Here is a 21,804-nt window from a genome sequence, read left to right on the forward strand (position 1 = left end):
TCGGCTGCGGACCATTGTCCGCCGTTGCATTACTTTTGACCCTATTTGCACCTGGCTTGCTTTTATTACGGTAGAAAGTAATCGTTTCATGAAACATGGGGTATGCTCGACAAACAGTGTCACGTAAGACAACGTTGCTTACGCCAATCGGCCAGTGTCGTGTAAAACAACTCCAAAGCAGCGGAGTGCTGTGCAGCTAAAACAAGCAAAGTGCACCCTGTACCAACAGCAGTTCGCATTGGTACTTCTATGCTTACGTGTATTTCCGTAACTTTCATTGTTTACCCCACCATTCTTACTGCTGTAAAATGAATAGGCATTACAGTTTAAGTGCAAATAGCTCCTTCGGCCAGCTTGTAAGCCCTGTGTAATTTGCGTTTGCCAGCCTCAGCCAGTCGCGCAGCTAGGCATATGACATCTTAGGTTCTGTTGCGGGAAATGAGCTGGTGGGTCGCGTGGCCATTCCCTTTTTCCCTGATTATATAGCTTATTTGAGCTAAGTGTGTGTTAAAAGTGGTGTCCATATGATTATAACGAGGGAATCTTTTGAATGAACCAAACTTGTGTTTTGTCTGCATGGCCCCTTTAAGTCTGTAACTTGAATCAGCCATGGTTTCGTGACCCACTGGGAATCATTGGGCGAGCGGTGTTGGTAAGGGGGCGAGGGGAAGCAGTACACAGATAATGAGAATAGACGAGGGAAATGGAGAACAGGTATGGCATGAAAACATGAGCGGACTTGGGAGGGAATGGTAAAATAGAGGAGGAGAAGGCTGGGGGATTATGAGGGGAAGGAGAGTGTCCTGTGAGAATATTCCTCCGTCCTTGCCTTCTTTTTGCTAGTGAAATATATTCGAGGAAAGGAGAATCGGTGATGGGAGAGAGCAGTAGAACGGGTGAAAGGAACTGGAGGAGGGAGAGGGGAGAACTGGTAGGTAGAAATGGAGGAGATGAAGAGGTATGGAAAGAGGTTGAGGGAAATAAGGGTGGAGTATGAGGGGGAGCAAAGGTGGAGGATCGAGAGGAGGAAAGGTAAGAGTGACAAAGGGGAGAATGCGAGAAGAGAGAAAGGATTAAAATACTAGAGGGGGAGTGTAGGAAGACTGAAAAGGTAACGTTGAGTAAGAGGGGTGAAGGCAAGAGGAGATCCCCACATGGCAGTGTCAGCTGAAATGCTGTCATTTGCAGCAACGCAAGCAAGTGCACAACAAATTTTTTTTTTTGTAGTTTCAACTGTTCCTACACGCTGCAGCTTGTGTGCAAATCAGCTACTAGTTATCAGTACATTTATTGATTTTTCAGATTGGCCAACTGCATTTTTTCTGTTTTATACCAGCCCCCACCCACTGTGCAGTTGTTTCACGGAGCTTACAGAAAGATTTCATATTGCAAGTTCTTAAAGAGCCAAATGAAATACCCTGCTGCTGCAAAGTGGAGTTGAATGTGTCATTTTGCAAATGGTAGGGCACACGGTGGGTACCAGACACATTTCCTTTGTTACGGCAACCAAAGCACCCATAGGGAAAAAGTGCACAAAATTTGATTGCAAATGAATGCACAGTTTACTAAAAAAAAAAAAAAGTTTTATTTAAACGACTCAGTTTCTGTTGTGACATCACCTGTGCTACAAGTAAGTTGCATAAATTGTTACATAAAAAAAAAGGGGAATGATTTGGCGAAACTACTGTTCTCTTTGCACTCGAGTTCACAGCGAGGCAAACATTGCTCATCAAAGAAGGTAACTAGTCCCTTGAAACAAAAGATACGCCAAGGTGGTTCAGTCATGCCACTGCGAATGGTTATTTTGCTGGAAAGGAGACATTTTATCACGCAATTGCTTGGTCACAGTAAGTGAACCACCTGTAAACTATTTATGATGCACGCCCCACCCAGTTTGCTGTTGTGAAAAGCAGACGTATCAAATGAGGTGTCCCGAGGCCTGCCATTTCATTCCTTGTTTATTTTTGCATCCACCAGAAGTACAACTTCTTTGGTTTAAATTCAAACTTAATTTTGACCGACTGCATAGCAAGAGAGTGCCTCGGCACAGTCCGGAATTGCTTTCTGTCCTTAACTGCGGCTTCACTACAGGAAGTTCTTGCAGGAAGATTACGTACGGATGTAATCACACTTCATAAAAGTTGGCTATGATGCAGTACAGTGGAACCTCATTATAACAAACACTGATATAGCAAATTATCTGCTATAGCAAACTAAATACGAACCTTAGTTGGCCACGTTTCATTTCAGAGACACTTATTTTGTCTATAGTGAAACTGAAACCGTGAGAGCCGCGCAATATTAGCTGTAACAAAGAAAAATTGGTTCACACAAAGCTTAAAGCTCCAAAGCTGTGCACCCGAGCTGCTGCAATCCAGAATAACGTTGAAATTGCTTATTGTGCAGCTTTCACACGAACAAACAGGAACAGCAACGTATGGGTCTTTAATCGTCAGCTAGTTATGAAACCATTCAAAACATAGAAATGACATAGGGGAATATATGTGTACTTCATGGTGGCAGTACCACTGCCTTCAACAGCCATTGCTTTGCGTGTTGATGTTTTGCAAGTCTAATCTTCCACTCCATAAGGGGCTGCGAGGTCAACGCGTTTAATGTTTCAATCCAACATTTATTCCACTTCCTTGAAGGATTGTAAAAATTTAATATTTCTCTTCCTATCCCCCCCCCCCCTGCAGGTTTTACTCTTTGGCAAGAAGTTGCCACTCTAGCCCTAAGACGGTAGCAAAAGTGAGGAACAATTGAGAATTAAGGTGTAGGCATCATTTGGTACAATCCTTAAGTCTTTTTCCTCCCTCAATTTGTACATTGCAAGTTCAAGTGTGACGGACGTGTCTTTCTACCAGTTTTTTAACTCTAGGTAGAAACCATTCTGCTTATGGAGAGTTCCATGTTTTCCACCCCTTTAATGGCGCTATTTGATGAATTGTTGAACATTCAAAAGCCACACAATTCTTATGCATTGTTTCGTTCAGATGGGCGTTACCTTTCATCGAGAGAACAGACAACGCTCGGGGATTTAACAGAATGAAGTTCGGCAACCAACCACCGCGGTGCCTGTGCGCATCGGCGCCTGGTACTGCAACGCATCTGCGATTATTTCAATACCTTCGTTATCATGACAGCCAAAATCGAGAATTGCTGCGTGATTTTGATCCGTTTTATTACTCGGTAAGCACGCAGCGTACAGATACAAAACTTGAGACGAGTTCGTAGTGCATAAAAAACAAACACAAGACGAGGCGTTAAACATCTCCGGTTCAACGGCCTCGCTGCAATCACCGGTTTCGCGGTGCTCAGGTACCAAAAAATGGGAGAAGCAGGAGCGCGGATATAAGGCAACGGTGCCAGTCGTCAGGGCTCTTGGCGTTCCTTGGCGGCGGAGCCCTTGCGTCTGCCGTCTGCTTTCTTGGGTTGTGGCGGCGGTAGCAGGCTCTGCAGGTGGTCGTGGAGTACGCCCGTGTTTCTGACAACGAAGAGGACGTCTTCGGCGGAGACGGTGGTCCTGCGCGAATGCCGCGACAGCATCTCGAGGTCGCGCGCCGCGCGACAAACCTGGCCGTGAACGAGCTCGGACAGAGCGGCCACCGTCTGCCGCTGCACGGGAAGTCCGTCCTCTCGTTCGGCCATGGACTCGCAGATGCGTCCCACGGTGTAGTGCACGGCCGCTTTGAGGCACGCTGCCGAGCTCAGCCGTTGGACTTCGCAGTCTCGCGGCAACTCCATCATGACAGGGCAGATGCCGCTGGCGCACAAAGGAGCACTCCTGGAGAAGTTTCAAGATCCGGTTCGACACGAATGTTGACCGATCGAAGACGGAAAAAAAAGTCTGCTCTACGCGTACAATTCCTTCTGATGACGGCCTACGGAAAGCTTTGACCGAAATTCACTCGGAAATCTTTGCAGCATGATGCACGCGCCCGGAGGCGCGCGCCGTTTCGCGTGGATCGGATTGGATCGCTGTGGTGACTATATATTCGATAGCTTTAATAAGTAATACATTATTTACACAAACAACTTTCTAACAGTTTTCTATTATGCTGAATGCTAATAAAGTTTAGTTTGCTGCAGTTTGTTTTAGTTATAAATATGATAACGAACGTCTGGCCGCTGGCCGCTATGGCTGGCCGTTCTTTTCCAGTTCACAAAAATACAATCCAAATCCACAGTCGTTGCGGCGAAATGGAAGAGATCGGCATCATCCTGCCTGAGAAGGTGAGCTCTTTTATATAATTGTGCTGCTTAATTAATTGATTTTGTCAACTCAACGCCTTGATTGAAAGAATTTGCATTGTTTCACCAACCTGCAGTAATTTTAATGCTTTACTGACCCAGTGAGTGTGATCTGGAAATGGTTGGCGTCACTCCCAAAGCGTGACGGGGCACAATTTGTTTTAGAGTTCGAGTTGTGCGTATTTTTACGGATCCTAAATGTAATATAATAGCCCGAAACCCTCGCTTTGTAAACTGTGCTCGGCGCAAACGCGAAGTATGAGTGTTTCCGTAGCCGTCACTTCTAGCGATTTATTTGTTGACAGGCTGTCTTCAGGTGAGGGACGAATCTTTCGGGACGCAGACTCTTTCATAACGATTGTGTTTGAATGTCAACTCATGCGCGAGGCATCAGATCGACGGAGTTTCGCTGGCACTTCGCTCGACCCAACAGTTAAACCCTGTTGCTTCAACGACCGTAATGCCAGGGTTCGGCCACCTTAGTGAGATCAGCTTTGTGACGGATCTGCTTTCTGGAGGTTGTTTATTGCAACATACCTTCGCACGCGCTGCCTGTTTGAATTTCTTGTACAGTGGTCGGGTTTACAAGGGAGACAAAGTGCAGGACGTCGCATACTAGTCTGCCGATTCACTGGGACGATGAAAACAATAAACACATCGCAATAGATACAATGCTTTGTGGCCGCTCATCTATTCCTAAAACAAGACTCTTTATCTGATGAGGAGATGCGTGTTGAGAGACTTTAAAAAAGTGCCCGTGTACAGATAGAGGTCTTTTTATCCTTGCAATAAATCTGCATGCGCGAATGGATTTAAAGCTGTGAACAAGGGTACTGTCTATTCTGCCGGCAGCCGGGAGAAATACGTAGCCTAAATTCTGCCGACACTCACTTCTCACTGGCTTATAAAACCATGTGGCATTTTCCTGGAAAATAAGCGTCTTATTATTCTCATGGCACATTTCAGCAGTGACAAAGCTCACTGCCAAAAGTAACCAATCTTACGTGGCGTAACGTAATGTAACCTAATCTGACTTAAGCTAAACTAACACAACCTAGCGTAACCGAACCTGATCCAACTGGACTACACCAAACGCAATCTTAACACTATCCTTCCCACAGGAAAAGCTGGGATTTCGGGTAGTCTAGCAAATGATTTCTTCCTGGTCGCAAAAAATATGCGACATGTAAGTGTTTGGTATCTAAATGCAGAAGGCTGAATTTCCTTTGCAGTGGTAATTGTTTCAAACAATAATATTTATGTGGAAAAAAGAAAATAAAGCCGTACAAGAAATTTTGGGACAAACACAAAAAATAAGTAAAAACGTCGATGTGTTTCTACACAGAAAAAAAAAATTTGAGGTTACATTTTGTACACGTACTCGCAGTGCAAAACTCCTGCAAATATTAAATGCCCAACTGTAAAATTTATGGACTTACAAAAAAAAAAACACAGCCCTAGTGGGTTTCGTGCCCCTGGGGAAAGCAGCTCCTTGAACTTTTGAAACATAGGTTGGCCGCACATGCGTCGCAGAAAACATTGGTTTCTGCTCCACTCTTTTTTGTTTGTAGCACTGTTTACAGTTTCGATACTGTTGAATTTTTTCTGGGGCTTGTTTTGAACAAGGGTATCACGTTCCTGGCTGGTTTTACAGACTTTCACTTTTCATATGATTAATAGAAGTTGTCCTCGGAGTCAGTGCTGCTAATATCATCCAAAAATTTTCCAAGTTGCTAGAAATGCAGCGTGCGCGATATCGATGCCATCGCTGTATCTTCAGAGCACCCATCACATGACTCCGGCAGTGCTTAAAAAAATCAGCACTGTGCGAAAAACAAGACAAAGAGGTGTCTCTACTACTCGGTAGATGGTGCCGGTTTTCAGAGCGCACTTGGGCATTCAAATGGGAAAATGTCAAAGTTTGAGCTTGAAGGTGTTCATAAATTGCTGTCGATTTGAACAGGTGGGGGCAGGAAAAAGGTAAACCCAAACGAGTAGAATTCCTGTGTGTTGATATCGTGAAAATTGTAGAAATAACCTGACTGCAAATAAATTCACTAACAAAAGCCCAATAACCGATAACTTGTCAAATTTTGCAAACAACAATGAAAAAAAAACTTGTACTGTCTGGGATTCGGACTGTTGCCTTTTTGTTTGACACTGCACCACATAGACTAGGGATCCCGCCAACATGCCAAGTCTATAGCTTCATTTGTAAACGTGCGGGAGAGGGCAGTTTCTTGCAGCATTTGAATTTAACGATAAACCGATGAAACAGCGCTTAAACGAAGACAGTTTCAGAAGACATATTCATGGGACTCTTGTCTGTGCCTTCTTTTACTGTCTTCGTTTAAGCGCTGTTTCACTGTTTCATAGTGAACCAACTAGCCCAACCCAAATATTAGTTTGAATTTTACATTGTGATTAAAACGTGTCAACAGGCTTTCAAACTGAGCAACAAACACTTTGAAGTGTTTTTGTTCACGCACATTGTTGCTACACAAGCTCTCTTTCTATGTCACTTGCTAAGGCATGTTTTATGTCGTGTTTTGTGTTGCTTTTGACTCCTCCCGCTTGGGATTATTAATCGAGACAAAACACATTAGGTGCTGCAATGTTGGGAGCGGGTTGTTGCTCTTTTGTGTGTTGACCGAGCCTTGTGATGCGCCATCTCTCTCATCCGCACACGCAGGAAGAGGTGCTCACCCTTGAGCCCAAGCTCGCTGGCACTGAAGAGCAAGATGCCGAGGATTTCTACACCAAGTACAAGGTGTGTATGGGGCCCCCTTGTCGTCATCTTTTTTCTTGTTTTTTGTTCGGTCTGAAAGAATCCTGGGCCATTTCCACTAACGTGAAACCTGAGGAGGGGCGGAGCATGCAGTGTATAAGTGTATTCTTGGCGCCTTGGCGTTTTTGCCAACGGACATGAAACTGTTGGGGGGTAGAGGTATATAGCTTCGCTGTAAAAGTCTCGTGTCCTTGCAGCACAAAACTCTCTAGCGCAAAGCGTAAACGAGTGTCCTGGTGTTTTTCTTTTATGCGTTACGAAACGCTCCAGAATGAGGCGGAAACAACTGCCTCGATGTTTTTTGAGTACGCATCACATTCTAGCGTGAGGCGTAAACGAGTTTCCCTGTGTTTTAGTACCATTGCTACATGAAACGACAATGACAGGAGACGCCAACAGCCCCATCCCTTAAGGGGCTTCTCCCCGAAAAGCAAATTGCTGGCATCTGCATGCTGAACTACCATACCAGCACTGTGTATGGGGTTTGAATTTTGGATACGCTATCGCAGAAAAGCAGAAAAAAATGTAATGCAACCAGTAGCTTTTACTGGAGCAAAAAGAATGGTTGCATGCAAACAGAATGCAGAAAATTTGTGCAGGTGGGTTGAAGTGTAAAAGATGTGGACAAAGTGAAACTTATTTTGCGGGCTGAAAGTAAAACTGCTTCGGGTAAACGTGAAAAGAAAAAGTCACTTAAACTAATGCAGCAGGTCAAGTTTCCAGACAGCCCGTTACCCAAAAATAGCCGCCACAGGCCTACACCAGTTTTTCAGCCTTGTTACGTCATTGTGCTGCTTACCTGAGGCTTTCTGTCCGGCCTCCGATTTAAACGTGATTGAAGCACAAGTAAAATTTTTAAGTATGCCTTCTGATGGTCTTGCCTTCGGAAATGTATAATCACAATTCTCTGTCTTTAAAACTCAGCTTTGGGCATTACAGTCGATTCCGAATATATTGAACCCAGATATATTGAATTATTGCATATATTGAACAGTCCAAAATCCTCTCGGAAATCCTACGCAAAAGCGAATATTTTATATATCGAATTATCGATGTATCGAACTTATTTGCGATCCCCTTGGAGTTCGATATATCCGGGATCAACTGCATAACAGGGCAGCCTTTACCTTACAGATTTAGGACTATCGGCAAAGGTTGTGGCATGCTACAGCTGACGGTCTCTAGGAAACAGATTCAAAGCTTGTACTGTGCAGCAGTTGATATGTCACAAGCCTTCCACCTTGCAGTGTTTATGAATGACTGCACTTTAAAGGGGCCATGCAGACAAAACACAAGTTTGGTTCATTCGAAAGATTGCCTCGTTAGAATCATACTGACACCACTTTTAACATGCACTTCGCTTAAGTAAGCAATGTAATTACAAAAAAAAGGGAATGGCCATGCGACCCACTAGCCCATTTCCCGCAACAGAACCTATGACGCCATATCTGCCAGCTCTGCGATTGGCTGATGGCAGCAAAAGGAAATGCAGATTAGGCAGGGCTTATAAGCTTGCCGAACGTGCTATTTGCGCCTAAATGTAATGCATATTCATTTTACAGCAGTAAGAATGGTGGGGCAAAAATGAAGTTTACGAAAATACACAAAATCATAGAAGTACCGATGCGCACTGCTGCTGGTACTGGCCGCACTGTGCTTGTTTTAGCTGTACAGCAGTCCGCCGCTTTGGAGTTTTCTTACACGACACTGGCCGATTGGCGTGACATTGTCTTACGTGACCGTGTTTATCGAGCATACCCCATGCTTCAAAAAATGATTACTTTCTACCGTAACAAAAACAAGCCAGGTGCAAATACGGTCAAAAGAAAAGGAACGGCGGACAACGGTCCGCAGCTGAGTATGGTAGCGCCATCTGGGAGGACTTGCGGTAAGCACGGCTGCAGAGCCTAATGACGCACTGTAACATTTTTTGAATACCTGCCCTTGAGACTTCATGGCAGATGTCACGAAAACACGATTTGGCAGGATAATTAAAATTTTAGCTTAAATTGATTAATTTCTCAGTGAATACAGCATTGTTTGCTGCCAGACATGTGCTAGGCGCACTATAAAACACAAAATCTTTCGAATAAAACAAACTTGTATTTTCTCTGCATGACTCCTTTAATTGGAAAAATGTTGCAACTTCCGTTTCTAAATTTAGTAATGGTAATAGCAGTTTCGCAACATACAAGAACAGTAAGTAACCCAAAATCGTGCACAGCACAGGTTGGTTCGCGGATGTTGCTCCTGATTCGGCTAAAGAACAGCAGAACGCTGTGGCCTATTTTCCATACCAACCATTGTGCCTAAGCCTAAATGTGGTACCAACAAGCGAGTAGGAGTTCTAGTTAGTAGGTGAGTTCGATGGTTGCACATCTTGAACCAGTTAGAGATCTGCTCAGTGCAGGGACTGTCCCTAAGCAGAAACGGTTCTGCACCTTGTTAATGGAGTGTGATGTTTAGGCCTAACATGGAGCGGCGGAGCCAAGTGAGCAGACCAGTTAGGCGAATGTTGGCAGCAAGACTTGTTTACCTCAGGAGGCACCCAGCTGCCACGGCAGCACTCAGCTACAATGGGGATGCCATATCTCTAGTAAATTGGGGCAGACAGGATGGTGGCGCCATCTGTTGACGCCTGCATTAAGTAGCGGCCGAATGCAACGTGGCGGGGACGTTAAAGGAGTACTGACATGAAATTTTCATGTTAGGTTTTTTTCGCTGTTACGGGTGCCTACCAGCCCACTAATCATACAATCAGACGGTCGGTAGCAGCGTAAATAATTTATTTACAGTCTCGTTTATTTGTGTCAGCTTCGGTTTCGACAAAATGAACACCGAGGCGGCCGCCATGACAGGAGGGCGCTCATGACGTCACTGTTCTTGTCGCACCACTGCCAGTCTGGAATTCTGGGCGAGCACATGTGTGCGTTCGGACCGGCTGTGGTCTCCACCATATCCACGTGCCCAGGCAGCATGACATTAGTCCCAAAACTATGATGTGGTACAGACGCCAGATCAGTGCACGCCAACCGCAGCCAGCACGTTGGCAATGTCATGGGGACTCTCACGTTGGCAGTTTGGGGCCAGGAGGAGCAGATGGTGTCATGCTGATGACGATTGTGAAAGGGTATCCGTTCTGAGCTTCCTCATGTGCGTAAAGGTTAAAATGGATTTAAAATATGTTTACTGAACGGTTACTGTTGAAACTTGCTGGGAGATATCTTCATGTACAAAGGAAGCCTTTTACATAGTTATCTCGGCTTTGAAATTTCATGTCAGTACTTTTTTAAGGGTGGACAATTCAATAGGGAGAGACGAGTTGTATTGTTCTAAAGCAATCACTGCAACGCTAAGGTAGCATGATCAGAAGGTCATTTTGTTAGCAGGCAGAAGTAATGTGAGGAAATAACAAAGACCATTCAAAATTTGCGTGGGGGAGGAAGTTGCACTGACCCTGCCCTGTCCTGGTCCTGGTCTGCAGAAGCTGGAGCGACAGCTGGAGTTCCTGGCGGTGCAGGAGGAGTACATCAAGGACGAGCAGCGCAACCTGAAGAAGGAGTACCTGCACGCGCAGGAGGAGGTCAAGCGCATCCAGAGCGTGCCCCTGGTCATCGGCCAGTTCCTGGAGGCCGTGGACCCGCACACGGGCATTGTGGGCTCCACCACGGGCTCCAACTACTACGTGCGCATCCTGTCCACGCTGGACCGCGAGCTGCTGCGGCCCTCAGCCTCGGTGGCGCTGCACAAGCACAGCAACGCGCTGGTGGACGTGCTGCCGCCCGAGGCCGACTCGTCCATCGCCATGCTGCGCGCCGACGAGAAGCCCGACGTGCGCTACGCCGACATCGGGGGCCTCGACATCCAGAAGCAGGAGATCCGCGAGGCCGTCGAGCTGCCCCTGACCCACTTCGAGCTGTACCGGCAGATCGGCATCGACCCGCCCCGTGGGGTGCTCATGTACGGGCCGCCCGGCTGCGGCAAGACCATGCTGGCCAAGGCCGTCGCCCACCACACCACCGGTGGGCACCGCTGTGTGCTTGCTTTTCCCTTTGCTGCCCATTGAAAGAAAACCCTCTGCTCTGGTGGCTGGCTCAAAGGCAGTGTGTCGTTAAAGATTCCCAGGTGGTCAAAATTAATCCGGAACCCTCCACTATGCCCCGCCTCATCGCCTGCGTCGCGTTGGCACGTTAAAGCGTACAATCAATCAGAGGCAGTGCATGGAGCATTTGTTCATGATTGCTTGAGTGGTTTTATTGGAAATTGGTGTGTCTAGGAAGTCTGAAAATGTGGAAAACGGCTTGGTAGGATTTACTGCCCCTCTTGTTCATTCCCTGAATCCCTGCGGGTGGCTGCACATTAGCTACTGTGTGGGGCTCAGTTGTCTGAGAGAGAGAGAACCGTCTGCTCTGGGGGGGTTGGAGTGAGGACATCGTTGGAAGTGTTTATGGTTTTTTAAATGGTTTAGTGGAAGTCAATGTACCCAAGAGGCCGTATAATGGGAAAACAGCTGGGCACGGTTTATTGCACGAGGCTCATGGGGTAAATTTTCATTTTTGTTTTTCTACAAAAATTGACACATGTTTGGGATGCATTCAAGAGTCTGCCTACCTTTGGTCTTGTGGTTACACTTTAGGTAGTTCGCTGGGGCTCAGTTTTATGATTGCAGGTACGTGCTTCATACTGTTCCCAGCAAGTGAGAGGCTATGGAAATGGCGCACCTAGTTTTTGGCTATGAATGCATTACACACAGCATCTCGTTATATGTAATACCGATGTCAGAAGTGCAATCGATACTATGTTGCGAGCTTGAGCATGTTATGTCCTTGAATTTTGTATTCAAAATGGAGGTCCTGCCATCATCACCAATTGTTTCACCCTTAAAAGTCAATGAAAGGGGATTACTTAGGAGGGGGGGTGCACAACTGCCATAATACAGTGGAACCCCAATTACACGTCCTCCAGTTTTACAACGACCTGCTTGCTACAACAGAACCGAACACCGCCGTCTCAGCAAACTCCCCATAGAAACAGTGCATTAAAAACCCCGATTATACATCGCTCGAGGACACACTGTCAACTTCATACGACGGATGCTGGAAGCGATAAACTGGCGTTTTTCCCACCTTTTACGCCACTTCACCACCTCATTCCAACCTTTATTTCTCATCTCTTTGATGCTGCTTGATGTGCAAAGATGAACGGTCCGCAACAGGCCCAACCACGTGCTGAACTGACTCAAGCAAGCAGACTCATGTTCGACATATCTCGGCGCCATCTGAAACATTCCAGTTTTATTTTAGGTTGTACCAGCTCTGCCTCATTTTTCTTTTCTTTTAACACGAAAGTGTTTTATCCCGGGATTCACGAAGATTTCACTTACATTATATCCGTCACGGAATTGACACCAGTACAACGAAGCAAGCGGCCTGTAAAGAGTGCACCCCTGCATAAACTAAAGAGTATGCTTTACATCGGGCTGTTCGTTTTCGGGTTTTATATTTTAACACGAAAGTGTTTTGTGCTGCGGTACCCCAAGATTTCTCCGACGTCATATCCGTCACGGAAATGACGCCAGTACACCTTTGCCGAAACGACCCACCAGTAGGACGTCGCTCGCCAAGCACACCCACAAGACAGCCGCCGACTCGCAAATCATGCTCAGCAGCAGATTTCGCTGCACATTTCACTTTCGTGTTTTACCGATTCCTATGACAGAGGAATCAACCACAGCTTTTTTTTTTTTTTTTTTTTACACACCGCTAGTGGCTGGTAGCAGTTATTTTCTCACTGACAGCACCCATTATCTGCAAAAGCAGCTTGCGCTTCCCTTCCTGTGCGTCTCTGTTAGTACAGCACACTCAAGTTAATCCTGGTCTTCTGGCCAGCAACAGCAACAGCCCACAATTGTAGGCTGCACCTGTAAGAGAGCACCCTGGTTTAGGTGAACAATTTTCAGCTGAATGATGCCTTGGCATTACTTTGGACTTGTTCCATAATTGGATTTTCGCTCCGGAGTGATGAGTGGTGCAAGATTTGATGATTTGATTGATTGTAGGGTTTAACGCGCTGATGCAACGCAGGCGATGAGGCGCGCGTCGTAGTGGAGGGCTCTGGATTAATTTGGCCACTTGGGGATCTTTAACAGGTGCTGAAATCTCGAACACAGAGGTGTTTTTGCTTTTCGCCTCTATCAGAAAAGCGTCCACCACGGCCGGGAATCGAACCCACACCTTGTGCTCAGCAGCAGAACGCCTTAGCCACTGAATCACCGCGGCATGTGGTGCAAGATTTGAGTTGGCGAACCCAGTGCCAGTCTTTTTCAAATTCTGTGCAGTGCAACTACGTATCTCTTTGCGCTCAATTCTAGCTGGCTGGGAATGATTATGTCATGCATCCATCCGATATCAGAGCGTATGCGGCTTGAAACTGACAGGGTGCCTTTCTCCCCTCTTGCAGCCGCCTTCATCCGAGTGGTGGGCTCAGAGTTTGTGCAAAAGTACCTGGGCGAGGGGCCCCGCATGGTGAGGGACGTCTTCCGGCTGGCCAAGGAAAACGCGCCCGCCATCATCTTCATCGACGAGATCGACGCCATCGCCACCAAGCGCTTCGACGCACAGACGGGAGGTGCATTGAGGGGGCACCTGACCCTTTTCCTCTTGTTTTTCCCCACTGCAAGTGGCAATTCCTGTGCGCCGTACCGTGTTGTTACTGCAACTAAAGGGTGGTCTGCGAGTCTGGCATGGCGCAGCAGGTGGCTTGTGTCTGCGTTAAGTTGTGTGACCAGGGTTCCGTGTATTTTTCACAAAGCCTCCTGAGGGAAAAGGTGTTTTTAAAGGGGTTATGCAGACAAAATACAAGTTTGTTTCATTCGAAAGATTTCATGTTTTACAGTGCCCCCTTGCGTTTGCATGGCAGCAAACGATGCCATATTCACTGAGAATCAGTTTAGGTTAAAATTTTTGTTCTCCCGCCAAATCGTGTGTTTTCGGAATGTCAGCAATGAAGTCACAGGGGCGGGTATTCAAGCGAACTTCCAGTGTGTCATCCCACTCTGCAGCCTTGCTTGCCGCCAGTCCTCTCAGATGGCACTACATACTGAGCCGCAAACCGTTGTCCGCTATTGCTTTATTTTTTACCGTATTTGCGCCTGGCTTGTTTTTGTTACGGTAGAAGGTAATCATTTCGTGAAACATGGAGTATGCTCGACATACAGGATCATGTGGGACAATGTTGCTTATGACAATCGGCCAGTGTCGTGTATTTAAGTGGCGAACTGCAGTGCAGCTAAAAAAAATCATAGTACACCCAGTACCAACAGCAGCATGCATCGGTACTTCTATCTTTACGTGTATTTTTGTGACCTGCATTGCTTACCCCACCATTCTTACTGCTGTAGGATGAATATGCATTACATTTAAATGCAAATAGCTTGTTCTGCAAGCTTTTAGCCCTGCTTAACATGCGTTTACTTTTGCTGTCATCAGCCAATCGCAGAGCTGGCAGATATGACATCATAGGTTCTGTTACAGAAAATGAGCTAGTGGGTCGCATGGCCATTCCCTTTTTTCTTAATTATGCAACTTATTTGAGCGAAGTGTGTGTTAAAACGGGTGTCAGTACATTTCTAACAAGGCAACCTTTCGAATGAACCAAACTTGTGTTTTGTCTGCATTTCCCCTTTATGCATGAGGTGTAGGAAAACAAACACCCCAGTGCGTGTGCTTTTAGCACGTGGCCCCCACTAAAGTCACACGCAGTTGAGAACATGATTTGTACCGCAAGCTTATATGTCTCGTCACTTGGATATGCATCTTGAAATAGCTAGTGAGTGATTAACATCGCTTGCAAGATCAAAGCGTGACTCAGACCTCAAACTTGTACGTCGGATCACTGGGGTATGCACATTGGGTGGATTAATTATCTATAGGCACCATTTTCAGGATTAGTAGAATCGTAATAAAAGCATGTGCGAGTACAGTCTATGCTCGTTACAACGGACCCTCTTAATCCGGAAAAAAATGTCCGCTGTAGCCGAAGTATGCAGTATCCGACCAGAGGCCGGGAGGGGGGGGGGGGGGGGTTATAAGCGCAAAATGTGGTACTTTGAACAGTATTGAATATGCATAATATAGATGACACTTTGTTCTTTCTACATGCCTGCAACACCTCTGCACAGTGTTCACGCGAGGGCAAACATTTGCCTAAAGACCGTTTCCAAAGCTTAGCACCGGCACTTGGAAAAGGCCTAGCGCATGCAATCAAGTGTGTAAAGATAAGATACATGATAAGCTGAGCGAATAAAGCAAGAATACAAGGAGCACTTATTAACCAGCTACAAAAAATCAATTGTGGCAATGAGAATCAGCTAGGCACTTTTAAATCCCTTCGTCACGAGGCAGAATTTCCCGAAACCGTTTATTCAACAAATCAGATCGCTGCCTGACGTTCGCCCCAGGCAGCTGCCATATTTCTTATGATTTTAGTCTGTTCATGAAACAGCTGATACGAAATAATCTGATGGATGGCTGTGAAATCAAAAGTTAGACCAGTTGGACTGCGCACGGCCACCGACAGATTGCACACAATGGATGGGGAGCAACCCCCATACTTGAGGCATTTCTTGCCTTTTTCACTTAACTGAACGGGAACGATGCATGCGTGAGAATAATAAAGACCGAACTCCACTGAACCCGAGTTCTTTATTACATGAAAAAAAACTGACATAGGGCAGACTCAACTGGACCACTTTGCGAATTCAATAGCGCTGTTGTTCAATCTCATCGGAGTCTCATTTATCGGCAGTGGCCTTGTTCTTGACGATCGAGTGGACAGTCTGCTTATAAATAGGCCTGTACTTCTGGTGATGTCGGCCTGTTTTTCCCCAAGTTCGACAGCGTTAATTATGCTTAATTTATCCAACAGTGAAATCAGCTACCCTGCTGCTCATGCCGCTGGTCACACACAAAAAAGAAAAAAATGCCACTGGCTTGGCTTGGCTGCGCCAATGACCCAACTGCCAACAATGTTGCCAGACATAATAGTTTTCTTGCCAAACTAAAGGAAGAAAAAACATACCGTATTTACTCGCGTAATCCTCGCACTCGCGTAATCCTCGCACCCCTAATGTGAGCCACCAAAACTTGGATTTTTTGGTTCCTCGCATAATCCTCGCACCCCCAACTTTGCAGCGGCGAAAGTTGCCCGCTCGCGAAACCCGCATGGTGCACGCACTCTCCAACGCGCGCCCTCCCCCGCCGCCTCTCCGTTCGGCGGAGAGCGCTGTGTACCCAAGGCCATCCAGGCGCCCCTCCCTGTTCTGTGAGGCGCCCTAACTGCCCTAACACGCTACTCGCACTATACTTGAGTCGGTTTCGCGTGCGCGCAACTAGACTAGTCGCCATGGGGAAGAGCGCCAGCTACACTGCCGCTTTCAAATTGAAAGCGATAGAGTACGCGATCGAACACGGCAACCGCGCCGCAGGCAGGCACTTCGGCGTCACCGACTTCAACGTGCGTTACTGTCGAGCTTCACAAGTAGGGCACGCACATGACGACGACGAGATAGGGCGCGCGCCAGAAAGCAAAGGCGGCAATTTCATGATCGCTGATCGACGGGATACTGTTTACGTTGTAAATTATAAAATAAAAAGAAATAGCTGCTGTTGGCAACACTTAGCTTACATATACAAAAAACGACCGCTACATTTAGCAGGGTTGGCAGAAGGCAAATTGGCAACACTGTGCACCGCATTTTTTTCCCCGCATAATTCTCGCACCACTAACTTCGCATTGACTTTTCCGAAAAAAAAAGTGCGAGGATTATGCGAGTAAATACGGTATTGGGTGCCGGCCCCGCAAAAGTCTTCTATAAACATTCAGTCGAAACAATTTCCACCCGAAATTTAGTCTGTTGTGGCCGATAGTCTGCTCTAGCCGGGTCCGTTATGAGCGGAGTGGACTTCATTTAAAGTGCACGTGGACCAAACAAACCAATAGAAATGGTCTGTTGTAACCGGAAGTCCGTTGTTGCCGGATCCGCTATAACGAGCGTAGACTGTATTTATGTGTCATGTTTGGGGATGACTGCCGTCGATAGTCAAGAGAAACAAAATTTGCTCATACCTTTAACCTAAACTAATTTCACGGCTATGCTGCACGCGAACCAGCTCCGCTGTAGATCACCTTCCTGGAGTGGAAGGGCTCATGCCTTTTTTTTTTTTTTTTTTGTTCTTGTGACCTGGATACATGGGAGAGATAAGGTATTCTAGCTCTTTTTAAACTGCTGCCGATAGAACATTGATTGCCATCTATTGATACCTTAAAATGCAGGTTTGAAAACCGCACCAGGCCTTTTTTACGTGCTAGAAATAGTTACGGATTTTGAATTTGTGCATTTCCACTCTTCAGTTTTCTGTTTTTTTTCCATTACATCAGGGAAAAACACATTTATTAAGCTTCACTTTTGTGTGCCTTGTATATTTTTGAGTCTTGTGTAGAGAAAACTTTACCAGAGGCCAGAAAAAAAGGGCATTTTTCCCATTTTAGAGAGAAGGTATTAAGGCGAAAACCTGTTTTGCCCAATTGAGTTGGTGTCCTGCTGTTACCTGCTATAATGACAACAGGCATCCTCCAAAGGGGGTAACGCCAAAATCCCCTTAAGAAAGAAAAAATGAACAGGGTGTAGAGGTGGGGAGAACCACTGTTTGGGTGGTAGGCATGCTGGGGAGTGGTAGGCGTGCCTGCGTGGTAGGCAAAGGCATCTGAGCGGTAGGCATGCTGGGGAGGTTTTTGCTCTGCTGTGGTGCGCTGACTACAGTGTGTGTGGATACTCCCACAGCGGATCGAGAGGTGCAGCGAATCCTGCTGGAGCTGCTCAACCAGATGGACGGCTTTGACCAGACCACAAACGTCAAGGTGGGTATGCACTCTGGCAACTGGGACGAATACCCGAGAGCCATTCTTTCTGCCACCTACCTGAGAGGAAGGAAGCAAAGGGTTGCTTCAGGCTTGGACGGTATCGGGGGTGTCTTTGCCTCTGTGTGATTGCTTAGCATCATTCAAGCTTGGGGCAGGGCCTGTTTGTCTTAGCAAGGTGTTATTGGTGGACGTAAGTCACAGTTTTTGTGTCTGTGCAGCTTCTGTGCCCGCATCAACCCATTAAGCTCTTTTCCCAGAACAGACAATTTAGAATTCGAGGGAACAGGTGGCGCGGAGTGGCTATTGCTGAGCATTTGATTAAAGAGGAATTATAAAAGGGGCTCTCATTTATTTTTCACTGTGGTCCTGGCAAAGTCTCCGTTGGAGCAATTCAATTTATATATCAGTTATGAAACACATGAGTACTCGCAATTCGCTTCATACGACGGCTCATATGAAAATGGAAATACACATTGTGGTTGGATTGGATTGGATCAATCCTAGCTGAAGGGGTGGCCTCAAGTACAGACTACTGAAACCAAAACTTTTGCCACTTGTCTGATTGAAATGAAAAAACATTGTATGGTAATAGATAAGCGATTAGCATTTTAGTTTGTTGCAATTTGAGATTGTCTCAAAAAGATTTCTCACCTCGATCATACGATGTTCTTGCACAGCCCTGAGAAAGTAGCGTGATCAGGGTTGTGCTGTAGTGCGAGAGATTCACTTTCGCTTGTGCCAAACAGATATTGGTATTTCCCGAACGTTTTACTTGTTAGTATGAAACGAAGTATAACAATAGTTAGGTCAGGCAATCTTGCAACTTATAGCACTAATCGGCCAGCACTGTGGCTGGCGCAGTGCCATGTTCCGATATTGCACTGTTACCCGGATGGTTAAAGTTATTCTACAAAAACGCACCAAACTACCCTCCAGTGCTGACAATCAATGGGCAGCCATTGCTGTGACATTGCTGCTGCAGTGGCCCTTGTATCAAAATGCAGAGGAAATGTGAAAATGTCTGTACAGTGAAGACTTGGGCAGGCTCGAAAGGAGGACATGTTGTAGGCCAAAATTATGCCTCCTTGTAATTTAACATTCTGAAGAATCTCTGTGAGATCAGTCGTGGGCTACTAATTTATTTATTTATTTATTTATTTGGGAGTGCCCACCAACAGCACTAGGCCTTTCTTGACTGTTGCACTAGAAGTACAGGGCGACAGACAGAAGAAACAAACAATGGGGTAGGGATACTGGTTGCGAAGTGCAGTGAATCACGAAGTACAGTGTAGCACCACACACACACGCACGCGCACACATGTTGTATTTACTCGAATGTAACGTGCCCTCGATTGTAACGTGCACCCATTTCTCGTGGTCCGCAAAAAAAACGCTGTCTTCGATTGTAAGATGCACTAGACTTTTATTATTAAATACAAAAATGCAACTTTTTCTCACTTAGAACGAGCAAGGTTTATTCCAAAGATGGCACAAAATGAAATGTGCCGGTTATCGCCGGCAAGACAGTCAGCACGACGACGGTCCGGGGAAGCACCGTTGGGCGGCACTGGCGGCGAGTTATCACTCATTGTCGCTGTTGGACGACTCCACACTCTCAACGGCCCAAAGCATGTCGTCTACAGTGCCGTCGATAGCATTCAAAATGCCACACCTCTTAAACGCCTTGCTTACCATGGCAGGCGGTATCGTGCATCATGCATCCTTCACCCATCCGGTGAAGTCTTGCAGAGAAGCGCACTTGATTCGGTTGTTTGGCGTCAGTTCATGGCCATCTCCAACAAGCCACTCGGTGTAGAGCACCCGAATCCGGTCTTTGACCGTACCGGTCACCGCTTCATGCACCGGTCTTTGACTGGCTTCGCGAAACGTCCAGTAGCTGCAGTTGGGATGTCATGCCACCGGGAATCACAACAAGGTCAGTGTTGCGAGCGCCAAGCTTTTCCTTGATGCCCTCGTCGAGGTGACACCTGAACGCTTGCACCGGGTCAAGTAAATACGGTACGTAAACACCGAAGCACACAGATTACACGAGTAAGATATTGCCGCGAACCATACATTGGGTTTGTTTATTTGTGTTTTGCTTTTACCGCCCGGCTGCGCCGGTCTGTGTTATCTCTGCGCCAAGGGAAGCGCGTGTTCCATTCTTTCTCTCTGTGCCGCATGTGTTATCTGTTGTGATAGGGAGAGCATTCCGATCTAACGTGAACAGCCCAGAATAATCTTCTTGGATCTACTATGTTCTCGATGCGAATCGACGTTTCGAGAACCACGCGCGCCAAAAGATAAAAAGCCTGCAGTGCGGACGCCGGGGCATTCGATTCGACGACACTCGCCTGTGCAAGTCACTTTGTTGACCGCTGCTTCGCCGCCTCTGTATTCTTTTGAGTTGTTAGGGGAGCACAAGTTCGCTCCAATAAACGTGTTTCTCATTCAACACCACTGCATCGTCGTTGTCTTCGTGACATCTGGTGGAGGTGCTGGGTACGCACCCTTCATGCCCACTACAACCTCGAAAAGCCGCCAAGCCAGTCCAACAAGAGCCAGCCCCCGCCTGCAAGATTTACCGCCCGAGTTCGGTCTTCTGCCAGAAGGGCCCAAGAGAAGGAACGCTGCAACCAACACCATGGTGCAAGAAACAACGTCGCCAATCATCCTGCAGCAGCCCCGAGAACCGCCATCGTTCCGGGGAGCCCCCGCTGAAGACCCCGAAGAATGGTTGGAGAAGTTGGAGCGCGTCCGCATCTTCAACAGGTGGGACGATGAAGAAACTTTCCGGCATGTCTTCTTTTACTTAGAAGATGCTGCTCGAACTTGGTTCGAGAACCATGAGAGCTCTTTGACCGACTGGACTCAATTCAAGAGGGAGTTCCTTAAGACCTTCACTACCGTGGTGAGAAAAGAGCGAGCTGCGCTTTTGCTTGAAACTCGAACGCAGCACCCCAACGAAGGAGTCGTGATTTTCGTTGAGGAGATGAAGCGACTTTTTCGTCGTGCGGACCCTGAAATGACCGAGGAAAAGAAGCTCAGGTTTCTAATGCGAGGAGTGAAGCAAGAGCTTTTTGCTTGTCTAGTCCGTAACCCTCCGAAGACAGTGGCCGAATTCGCGTCTGAGGCGGCCGCGATGGAGAAGACGCTAGAAATTCGAACCAGGCAGTACGACCGCCCTGTCAACGCGCTGTTCTCGGAGACCATCGGTGCTGCAAATGGAAGCTCCGATACATTGCGAGAGACCATCCGAGCAGTGGTCAGGGAGGAGCTTCGGAAGCTTTTTCCAACGACGCCGCAACCTCAAGTGGCTTCCCTGACCGACGTAATCCGAGAAGAAGTCCAAAACGCACTGGGAACTTCTACGCCGTCGGAAGCACCCCGCGAACCACAAGCCATGACCTACTCCTCGGCTGTTCGTCAACCCCGCCCTGCTCCAACCCGTCGTCAAGAGGCTGAGCCATACCGCCGTCCAACGCCGCCCGCCCGACGCCCTGTAGACCAATACCAGACGCCAAGGAAGACCGACGTGTGGCGAACGCCCGATAATCGCCCGCTGTGCTACCACTGCGGAGAGGCCGACCACATCTACCGTCGCTGTCCCTACAAGAGGCTCGGTTTGCGAGGGTTCTCCGTCGACGCCCCACGCCCCCGATACGGCCAGCGCCCTGCTGAGATCGAAGAATACCTCTCCAACACCAACCGAGGACCAGCCCGCTTCAACCGTTCACCGTCGCCCTACCCGTCTCAGTCACCAAACCGCCGCAGCACTGCTGACTTCTCACGTGGAAGGTCCCCCAGCCCACGCGGGGGAAACTAAAAGCAGCAACTTTGGG

General features: G+C 47.1%; 2 protein-coding genes across 2 annotated transcripts in view; one reads left to right on the forward strand and one right to left on the reverse strand.

The window, feature by feature from the left end:
• Positions 1 to 2,266: 2,266 nt before the first annotated feature.
• On the reverse strand, positions 2,267 to 3,974 carry LOC144172951 (centromere protein S-like). Its single transcript, XM_077701546.1, has one exon. The coding sequence runs from the start codon at positions 3,748 to 3,750 to the stop codon at positions 3,376 to 3,378; it is 375 nt and encodes a 124-aa protein (XP_077557672.1). The 5' UTR covers positions 3,751 to 3,974; the 3' UTR covers positions 2,267 to 3,375.
• Positions 3,975 to 4,130: 156 nt separating this feature from the next.
• LOC144172952 (26S proteasome regulatory subunit 6B-like) overlaps positions 4,131 to 21,804 on the forward strand; it is a 30,668-nt gene continuing 12,994 nt past the window's right edge. Inside the window, exons 1-5 of the mRNA XM_077701547.1 lie at positions 4,131 to 4,236; positions 6,947 to 7,024; positions 10,527 to 11,064; positions 13,502 to 13,669; positions 17,883 to 17,959. Of these exons, the coding sequence (XP_077557673.1) occupies positions 4,141 to 4,236; positions 6,947 to 7,024; positions 10,527 to 11,064; positions 13,502 to 13,669; positions 17,883 to 17,959 (957 nt within the window). The 5' untranslated portion in view covers positions 4,131 to 4,140. The remainder of the gene's footprint in view (positions 4,237 to 6,946; positions 7,025 to 10,526; positions 11,065 to 13,501; positions 13,670 to 17,882; positions 17,960 to 21,804) is intronic.

Source organism: Haemaphysalis longicornis, unplaced genomic scaffold (assembly GCF_048455015.1).
Source record: "Haemaphysalis longicornis isolate Haplotype H1 unplaced genomic scaffold, Haemaphysalis longicornis Haplotype H1 scaffold_279, whole genome shotgun sequence".
NCBI lineage: Eukaryota > Metazoa > Arthropoda > Arachnida > Ixodida > Ixodidae > Haemaphysalis > Haemaphysalis longicornis.